This window comes from Chiloscyllium plagiosum, chromosome 42, assembly GCF_004010195.1.
Source record: "Chiloscyllium plagiosum isolate BGI_BamShark_2017 chromosome 42, ASM401019v2, whole genome shotgun sequence".
In the NCBI taxonomy this organism is placed as follows: Eukaryota; Metazoa; Chordata; class Chondrichthyes; order Orectolobiformes; family Hemiscylliidae; genus Chiloscyllium; species Chiloscyllium plagiosum.
Genome location: NC_057751.1, coordinates 3041642 through 3052359, shown reverse-complemented (window position 1 = coordinate 3052359; position 10718 = coordinate 3041642). Strand labels below are relative to the sequence as shown.

Below are 10718 nucleotides of genomic sequence, written 5' to 3'. Positions count from 1 at the left end.
GAGGCTCAGTGCTGAGGGAGTGCCGCACGGTCAGAGGGTCAGTGCTGAGGGAGTGCCGTACGGTCAGAGGGTCAGTGCTGAGGGTGTGCCGCACTGTTGGAGGGTCAGTGCTGAGGGAGTGGGCACTGTCAAAGGGTCAGTGCTGAGGGTGTGCCGCACTGTGGGACGGTCAGTACTGAGGGAGTGTTGCACTGTCTGAGGGTCAGTACTGAGGGAGTGCCACACTGTTGGAGGGTCAGTACTGAGGGAGTGTTGCACTGTCTGAGGGTCAGTACTGAGGGGAGTGCCACACTGTCGGAGTGTCAGTACTTAGGGAATGGGCACTGTCGGAGGGTCAGTGCTGAGAGAGTGCCGCACTGTCGGAGGGTCAGTGCTGAGGGAGTGCTGGGGGAGTGCTGCACTGTCGGAGGCTCAGTACTGAGGAAGCACTGCACTGTCGGAGGGTCAGTAATGCACTGTCGGAGGGTCAGTACTGAGGGAGCACCGCACTGTCAGAGGGTCAGTGCTGAGGGAGTGCTGCACTGTCAGAGGGTCAGTGCTGAGGGAGTGGGCACTGTCAGAGGGTCAGTGCTGAGGGAGTAGGCACTGTCGGAGGGGTCCGTACTGAGGGAGTAGGCACTATCAGAGAGTCAGTACTGAGGGAGTGACGCACTGTCAGAGGGTCAGTGCTGAGGGAGTGCCACATTGTCAGAGGGTCAGTGCTGAGGGAATGCCGCACTGTCGTAGGGTCACTGCTGAGCGAGTGCCTCACTGTCGGAGGGTCAGTACTAAATGAATACAATCTACCTTTAATGCTCGAGCAAAGTGCCATGTGACAAATTCAGGCCAGTGTTATGGAGAAGACTGTAGAGATGTCCTCTACCTGCAGCACTCCAATACATAACCTTCTCCTTATTAAAAAGGGATACGATGTCGATGTATACCACCAAATCTGCTTCAGATGTCTGTGAAATTCTGCTGGGAGGGAACTTCTGAGATCAGTGACTATACTTTAAAATAAATCACTGGCTCAGACACACGTTGGGACATCTCAAGGTGCTAAAAGTTATGTGAGGAATTGAAGTCTTTTGAATATTTCCCCAGTTTGACAGGATGGAGCTGGCAAGAGCCAGAGTGGATCGCGATGAGTGAATCTGAGACCCAGCTCTCTGAAGACTGTTTGCTGTTAACCTGTGGCTTTGCAAATAATTCTGATCTTATTTTAAGACTTGAGAGAAATGAGAGGGGCTTTAATTGAGCTGTTTGGAGATTGACCAAAGTACTTCATAGCCACAGACTTTTCCCCAGGGCAGGATTGACTGGTACGAGGAGTCATAGTTTGAAGATATTAGGAGGAAAGTATAAAGGAGACGTCAGAGGTAGGTCCTTTACACAGAGAGTTGTGAATGCATGGAATGCGTTGCCAGCGGTGGTGGTGGAAGCAGAGTCATTGGGGACATTTAAGCGACTGCTGGACATGCACATGGATAGCAGTGAGTTGAGGGGTGTGTCGGTTAAGTTACTATATTTTACATTAGGATTCAGTCTCGGCACAACATTGTGGGCCAAAGGGCCTGTTTTTTGCTGTACTTTTCTATGTTCTATGTTCAACAGAGGTTTCTTCCTTGCTCTCAGGTCTGGACAGGCTTTGAAAATCAGACACAACATGTCCATCATGTCTATAAATCTGCCTGTAAATGGATGGAGGCTTAATGTACGGGTGCACAGGGAATGTCTGTCAGACCCACTGTTCTTTAAAGCACATGGAACGGAGGCCTGTGTACTGACATGGACAGAGCACTGGCTGGCAGACAGCAAACAAACAGGAGGAATAAACAGGGTCACTTTCCCAGAGGCAGGGAATGACGAGTGGGGTGCTGCAAGGCTCCAGCCATTCTTAATACACAGTCCTGACTTAGACGAGGGATCTCTCCAAGTTTACAGATCATAGAAAGCTGGGTGTGAGGGGGAGCAGTGAGGACGATACAGAGATACTTCACTGGGATTTGGACAAGTGCATTGCAGGTGCAGTGTAATCTGGATAAATGTGGGTTCATTCAGTTTGGGAACCAAATCTGAGAGCAGAGCAGATGATAATGTGAATGGCGACAGAGTGGGCGAGGGGGAGGTGCAATGTGACCCAGGTGTGCCCTGAAACTCAGCGTGCAGCTGCAGCATGCAGTGAGGAGGGCTTCACAGGGAGAGGAGCAGGGAGGGCTTGCTGGCTTTGGTGAGACCACACCTGGAGGACTGGGTGCAGTTCTCTGAGGAAGGATGTTCAGGCTCAGGAGGGAGTGGAGAGATGGGTTCCCAGACTGATCCCTGGCATGGCAGGACTGACACACTAAGAGAGAGTGGATCAGTTCAAACTGGACTTCAGAAGAATAGACAAAATTGTAATGGCTTCAACATGGTAAACAGAAGAAGGATTTTCCTTATGTCTGGGCAGCTGAAACCCAGGGTTAACGAGGGCTATGCTGGACTAAGATGAGAAAATAAGTCTTCACCCAGAGAGTGGGGAGCCTGTGGAATTCTCTGCCACAGAACGCAGCTGAGGCCAAAACATTCAATTTTTTCAATAAAGAGTTTGAATCAGGGAAACCCTTCAATGTGAAGCAGGCCACTTGTCCCATCGAGTTCACATCAACCTCTTGAAGAGCAATACACCCAGACCCAGCCCCCATCCTTTTCCCATGCACATCCCTGGGCATTATGGGCAACTCACTTGGCCAATCTGTGGAGTGTGGGAGGAAACCGGAGCACCCGGAGGAAACCCACACAGACAAGGAGCCAATGTGCTAACTCCACACAGACAGTCAGCCGAGGCTAGAATCGAACCCAGGTCCCTGGCGCTGTCAGGCAGAAGTGCTAACCACTGAGCCACCACTCTGCACAAACAGTTGCAGTTCTTCAGGTGAAAGGGACCAAAGGGAGAGCAGGAACAAGGAGCTGAGTTGGATGCAATAGCAATGATCATGTTGAATGGAGGAGGAGGCTGGAAGGGCTGAAGGGCCTCCTCTTGCACCTAGCTTCTGTGTTTGTCTGTTCGGACTGAGGTCTGCCCGGCTATGGAGACTTGTCAGTGCAGGCCAAGTGGGTGAGCTATCAGCTGGTCAGTATATGCAGGCTGTTCATGACCACCAGGAAGAAAGGGTTTGGGATGGAATACCAGTGCCTACATTATCTTTACAGCCCTGATGTGGAGGTGCCCATGTTGGACTGGGATGGACAAAGTCCCGAGTCACACCACACCAGGTTTATTCAAAATGACCAGCTTTCGGAGTGATGCTCTTTTAATCAGCTTGTGATTTCAAGTAAACCTGGTGGACTGGAACCTGGTGTCTGCGTGTGACCTCTGACTTGATCATTCCAGCAGCCTTGGATGTGATCCCCTCCTCTCAAACTCAGTGAACACTGATGTGGGTGCCTGACTTCAGCACCATTCCAGGCAGACAGGCTGGGAGTTTGCAGTGCTCAGACTCTGAGCTGCTCCAGCTGTGTCTCTGTCCAACAGTGAATCCTCCCAAACCCTGAACTTTCACACCATTCGTACTGGGACAGAGATTGGGATTTCATCAAAACAACACAACCTTCAGCTCCATTTCAGAGGAAGAAATGATCAAAGTTATTCTGGCAGTTATGTAGTTAACTTCGTGTTGCAATGCATGCCTGGGACCATATTACAGGGTTCCAGGAACAGATCATGGTAGTGCACTGTGGTAGGTTAGTTAAATCACCAGGAGATGAGCTCATGCTGAAGATGGTGGTGGGGTAATGTGATAGGTTAAGTGTAATGTAGGGATCAGTGCAGCAGATGATGATTCCTTGAGAAAGACAAAGCAAGCAAGCATGATTGGCTGTGTTAATGTTATCTGATAAGCACGGGAACAACAACTGGATAAACTGCAGAAAGATAAAGAGGATGTGGGCAGTTAGGGAAGGCATTTTTCTGGCTGCCACAGCTTTGATTTTGCAGATTAAAGTTTAATTTTATCAAGGATTTTCTGCGTCTCCCGGTAATTTATTTTATAGAACATTGAGTAATTCTTCCACAACAAAATCAAGTGAGATCACCTACCCTACATCGTTGTCCTGTTCAGTCCTGAGCATGGTAAACCACTGTTGCTTGTAAACTGAAACCAGCCAGCCTGGGAAACAGAGCTCACTATTAGATTCACAGTCACACTGACAGACAAACAGACAAACACACACACACACACACACCAGACTTCTGCCAAAGCATTGCTGTGAAGCAATGACATACATGACATGACTTAACACCTCACCTAAGAAATTCAGCCCCACCATTATCTCTGCCAATCTAACACCTCATCAAATAACATATTGATTGTTGGAAGACAATGCTGGATTTTCATCTGCATAGTCATGCTTGGTTTTTGAATGTTGAAGCTTGGGTTGTCCCTGGCTCAGTGCAGCAAGATGATAATGCCCCAAGTGTAGAAGTACTCGAGGATGAATTTGGATTTTTGCATCATATTACAGAGCAGACTTCTGGTTGCCAAACAGCTTACAGCCAGCAGCACCATCACTGTCAGGTCTGAGGGGCTCCTCAAAGACACTGCTAATTGTCAACCACTCAACCCAGCAGGATTCAAACCCCAGAGCTGACGGGAACCTTTGACCCAGAGGGAGGGACAATCTTATCGGAATCTCAGTGTATACAGTCAACATACAGAAAGAAACTGAGAAACTATTGACCAAAGCAACAGAAAACTTACCTGAAGGAATGATCATATCTCGCTCAATAATCTTTGCCGATATCAGGTCATTGATGACATACTGAAGGCGAAGATGACTGAAGACCCCAGCAAACCTCTGTCCTTGTTCAGAGTCCAGGAAACTACTGTAATTGCAGCTGTCTGAAGGAAAGGACAAACAGACATATCAACTGGATTGCTCAGCCTGCTCTGCCATCTCGGTCAGCAAACAGATCACAGAATGCTTTCAGCACAGGAGGAGGCTATTCAGCCCATTGTACCGGCCCTAGCTCACAGCAGCTGCACTTCACCCAGTGTCACTCTGTTCCCCTTTGCTCTGTTACCCTGCATCTTCTTCTTTTCCAAATCATAACTGAACTGCCCACTTGAGAAAGCATCAAATGGAGCTGCCTCCAGTACACTCCTGCATTCCAGATCCAAACCACTCACTGTGTGACCAAGCTTTTCCTGAAAGCTCCAATGCTCCTTTGGAGAAGAGCAGCAAATCAGAGCTGGGACCGCTGTTATTCACAGTATGTACTCATGACTTAGAGGAAGGAAGTCAGTGTACTCTGGCCACATTTGCAGACCACACAAAAATAAGTGGGAAAGCAGGTTCCAAGGGGCATACAAACAGTTCACTGACAGACATCGATTGAGAGGTGAACTCAGTGGATAAGAAAATTAGCAAATCAATAATATAGGAAAATGTGAAGTTGATCATTTCAGAAGGATAAAGAAAGGAACAGAGTATTAGCGATATTGAGCAAAGCTGCAGGAAACTGCAATACAAAGGGACTCTGGGTGACTTGTATGAAACCCAGAAAGCGAGCACACAGGGGTAGCAGGTAATCAGGAAGGGCTAATGGGATGTGGGTCCTTATTTCATGGAGTCTAAGAGGGGCAAGTCTTCCAGAAACTGTACAAGGGGCTGGTGACGCCATATCTGGAGCAGTTCTGGTCCCCTTACTAAAGGAAAGGTAACATTTCATTGGAGGCAGTTCAGAGAATACTCACCAGGATGGTCCCTGGGATGGAGGGATTGTCTAATGAGCAGAAGCAAAGTACGTCGGGACTCGACTCACTGGAGTTCACAAGAACAATCTCAGTGAAACATAGAGGATGCTTAAGGGGCTTGACAGGTTCAATGCTGAGAGGATATTTCCCAACATGGGAGAATCTCAGACCAGAGGACATGCGCTCAGAATAAACGGGGCCAATTTCCGACTGAGATGAGGAGGGATTTCTTCAGTGTGAAGGTTGAGAGACTTTGGAACTCCTTGCCACAGAGAGCTGTGGGGTCAGAGTCCGCGTGGATATTTAAGCCTGGAATTGATAGAGTCCTGACCAGGAGGGAAACCAAGAGTTCCAGGGCAAGTGCAGTGAAGTGGATGTGAGCAATGTCTAATTAGCCGTGATCTTATTGAATGGCACAGCAGGTTTGAGAGGCCAAAGGTCCAAATTCAATTCCTATTGCTTAATATAAGGTCATATACTCTGAGAGGAGTTCTGAACCTATTCCCTAACATGGGAAACATGTAACGTTGGGGACATTACTTCAGCAACTCAAGGAACAGACTGAGGAACAAATCAGGAGTTCCAGCTCCAGAATCAAGAGAGCTAGCAGAAGCAGAGAAACAAAATCCCATCAAGGCCCAGTCTCACATTACTGGGAATCCACTGACTGTTTCGAGGCTATGGGTCTCAAGTTACTTATGTTATTTTGTCTGTTCCTGATCCCAGTTTCACCATTGACTCCCAGAACATTAGCCTGGAGTTTGAGACAACCAGCCCAGTGACCTGAACACTCCATCACTCCACACACAGTGAGAGAGATAGACAGCAAGATCGACTGAGAGAGACACAACACAAACAACTGAGAGAGTGAGACTGAGAGGGCTGAGTTACAGGAAGGCAACAGGACCGGAGGGGACAGACAGGCAGACAGAGAGAGAACTGACAGAAAGAGGGACTGCAAGACAGACAGAATGAGAGCAGAGACAGGAAAGAGATAGAGTCAAAAGAACACACAAATGACAAAGGACAGAGTGAGTGCTCTGTAAAAACAAGGGAGAGGTGGACATACTTAGAAAGAGAGAGAGAGAACAAATGACACAGGACAGAGTGAGTGCTCTGTAAAAACAAGAGAGAGGTGGACATACTTAGAGAGAGAGAGAGAGAGAGCGAGCGATTTCCCAGTCGGTGAGAGATAGATGACAGTACATGTATGGGAGATAGAGACGGACAGGTGAGAGGGGAAGTACAGAGTGAGAGAGTGAGAGGTAGAGAGCTAATGAGACATAGTGCGTGCATCAGAGAGTGGATATCAGATCGCGAGAAACAGATAGGGAGCTGGTGGATAACTGCATGTTCCAGTGCAGAAGGAGTACAGGAATGATGACGATATTTCATTTCCTTCCGAGCAATGTTCTGCTATCTTGCTTTTGATTAGCTCTGGTTTGTTTGTCTGGGGGAAGTTTAATGGTGAAACTATGACCAAACTGCATGTTTCTAATTTAGCGAAGGATTTGAGTGGGAGAAGATAAGTTCACCAGTGAACTCAGATCCAGGGCGAGGTGTTTCTGTTGAACACGTTGCAATGTGTTTGAAGGGGCAGGCTCAGCTAACAGCACAGTACTGTGAGCAGCTGATGCCCCTGAAACGAGACTTCTCCTGTAGACAGGAGACAGTGCCATTATCTCTGTAACCCTGCTGCAACTACTGATACTCAGTGTACTTCTCCTTGTGGTGGCCAGAGACAGATGAATTTTACACTCGCAATGTATCTGTCTGACCTGTTCAAGAACTGTTGTCAGAAGGCTTAGAACAACAGGAGGAAGATTGTGCAGAGCAAGAATTTCAAGTCTCTAAAGTGCGAAGTGATTGCTCCTGAAGTGAGGGAACACATCCACTAATTACTCGGAGACTGCCAGCAGTTAGCAGTGTAGCTGTGAGTGGATCCCTGGATTGACAACCCACTGTGCTGAGTAACACTGTCTTGTGCCACAGCTGTCATGCACAGTCTCACAATGAGACACACCAAGTCAATGGCATAATGCAACAAGCAGCTCGCTACAAAGACAGGAAGGACAGCAAAGACCCCCCTCAATTGTACTCAGCCAAAACCATTTCCTTTCGAGTGGGCAAGGAAGGAGGTGAACAGCAGAACACTGAAGAAAAAAGCCTTGACACGGTTATGGTGGAGAGCACAAGATCTATGAGGCAAATGAGACCATTCAGCCCACTGAGTCTACTCTGCCGTTCTAACATTTTAGATGAGATTCCCTACAGTGTGGAAACAGGCCTTTCGGCACAACCAGTCCACACTGACCCTCCGCAGAGGAACCCACCCAGACCCATTTCCCTCTGACTAATGCACCTAACACTATGGGCAATTCAGCATGACCAATTCACCTGACCCGCACATCTTTGGACTGTCGGACGAAACTGGAGCACCTGGAGGAAACCCATACAGACACAGGAAGAATGTACAAACTCCACACAGACAGCCACCCAAGGCTGGAATCAAACCTGGGAGCCTGGTGCTGTGAGACAACAGTGCTAACCGCTGAGCCACCGTGCCACCCCAAGGCTGATAACCTTCTCAAGAGCATTCTTGTCTCTTCTCCCTTTCATCCCCTCATCAATGACGATTCTGTACCTGTTTTACATATACTTAATAACTTGGCCACCACAGCCCTCTGCAGCAATGATTTCCACACATTCACCATCCTCGAGCTGAGCAAATTCCTCATCTCAGTTCGAAAACGCTGTCCCTCCACTCGGAGGCTGGGCCCTTGGCTCAGAGTCTCTCTTACTAATTGAAACACCTTCTCCACATCCACTCGATCTATACCTCTCAGTATTCTCTAAGTTTCAATCACTTAATGGGAAGGTCCAGGGGAATGTTGCTGAACAAAGAGACCTTGGAGTGCAGGTTCATAACTCCTTGAAAGTGGAATTGCAGGTAGATAGGATAGTGAAGAAGCCATTTGGTATGCTTTCCTTTATTGGTCAGAGCATTGTGTACAGGAATTGGGAGGTCATGTTGCGGCTGTATAGGACATTGGTTAGGCCACTGTCAGAATACTGTGTGCAATTCTGGTCTCCTTGATATAGGAAGGATGTTGTCCAACTCAAAAGGGTCCAGAAAGGATTTACAAGGAAGTTGCCAGGGTTGGAGGGTTTGAGCTATGGGGAGAGGCGGTACAGGCTGGGGCTGTTTTCCCTGGAGCGTCGCAGGCTGGGGGGTGACCTTACAGAGGTTTATAAAATCAGGAGGGGCATGGATAGGGTAAATATTCCTCGGGTCGGGGAGTCCAGAACTAGATGGCATAGGTTTAGGGTGAGAGGGGAAAGAGATAAGAGAGACCTAAGGGGCAACATTTTCATGCAGAGGGTGGTGCATATATGGAATGTGCTGACAGGTGGGACTGGATTAATTTCGGATCTCTGATCGGCATGGAAAAGTTGGACTGAAGTGTCTGTTTCCGTGTTGTACATCTCTATGATTGCATAAATCCCCCCCTCATTTTTAATAGCCATATCCCATCATGAATCTCCCCACTGAGTCTCCCTCGAAATGCCAGATGTGCTGGTCGTGGACTGTTTCTAACTCAGACCAGGAGTGACAACACAATGTCTGCTCAGCTTGCCCCCTGTGTTTAGATTAGATTACATTACAGTGTGGAAACAGGCCCTTCGGCCCAACAAGTCCACACCGACCCGCCGAAGCGCAACCCTTCCATACCCCTACATTTACCCCTTACCTAACACTATGGGCAATTTCCCACGGCCAATTCACCTGACCCTGCACATCTTTGGACTGTGGGAGGAAACCGGAGCACCCGGACGAAACCCCCGCAGACACGGGGAGAACATGCAAACTCCACACAGTCAGTCGCCTGAGTCGGGATTTGAACCCGGGTCCCTGGTGCTGTGAGGCAGCAGTGCTAACCACTGTGCCGCCCACAAAGCGGCACTGTGAGCCATTCCCCACAAAGTACAGAGAATTCATCGTCACAAAGAGAGAAGCCAATGGCTCTCGAGGACAAAAGCAAATTATGTAATCTTGCAGGGCAACACGACAGCTGAGATTTCCGTGGGTTTCCTTCCAGCAAGGGGAACCATCTTTCACCTCGACCTGGCAATGATTCAGGGACACGGTTTCAATCCTTTGCTGGGAGGAAAGAAGAGGGCAATCAAACCCAGTAAATGCCTCCATGAATGGAAACAGATTAATGCCAACAAGAGGGAAGTGCATCTACATCGCAAAAGGACATATGAACATGAACAGCCAATGTACCTTGACCCCACTGCACTAACACTGACATACCCTTCCTAACACAATGGGCAAGTAACTGTTTCAGCTTTCAGCCAGTCAGCTTCACGGAAACAGATTCCACAGGATATGAGCAGATGGAATCACCTTGGCTGAGGCTGACAAGACAGGAGAGGTGATCATGATTGAGCCTGTACCCAGAAAGATCAGGACAATACTCACCTTTCCTACGTTTGGACAGCCAGTTGTCTGCATCAGACAGCAACTGTTTCAAGGGGCCATTCCAGGAGGGCACAAGCTGAAGGAACATCCACTGTTAAAACAAAGAATTCCAGACTGAGGGACAGGAAGTATTCTGACAGCACATGGCCTACTGATGGCAACTGTGTTTGTGTTTGTGGTCAGACTGCCATTGAGCCAGTGTACGATGCAGCACAAGAGTACTGTCAGCGCTCCCCAACATTCCTGCTGCCAGTGCAGTGCTTCCTGCAACCTGCAAATGGCAATTCAAAGGAATGGAACAGAGTGAACAACTCAAACATAACAAATAGCCAGGCTTTCAACAAGAACCTGCTCAACTGGTGAGCACATGAAATCAGCCTCAAAGATTTTCAGGATTGCTGTAAAAACATGCGATGAGGCAGATCCTTGAACAAGGCAATGTGGGCCTTGGTTTTTTTGTAACCGTGAGGTTGGAAAGACACGCTCCAAAATGAGATGAGTAACGGGGAAGGGGAACG

General features: G+C 48.3%; 1 protein-coding gene across 1 annotated transcript in view; it reads right to left on the bottom strand.

Moving 5' to 3' along the window:
* The window catches only part of gmcl1 (germ cell-less, spermatogenesis associated), a 52332-nt gene that overhangs the window by 12463 nt on the left and 29151 nt on the right, over positions 1-10718 (bottom strand). Inside the window, exons 7-10 of the mRNA XM_043681107.1 lie at positions 10405-10471; positions 10201-10291; positions 4719-4859; positions 4058-4127 (exon numbers count right to left, since the gene is read on the bottom strand). Of these exons, the coding sequence (XP_043537042.1) occupies positions 4058-4127; positions 4719-4859; positions 10201-10291; positions 10405-10471 (369 nt within the window). The remainder of the gene's footprint in view (positions 1-4057; positions 4128-4718; positions 4860-10200; positions 10292-10404; positions 10472-10718) is intronic.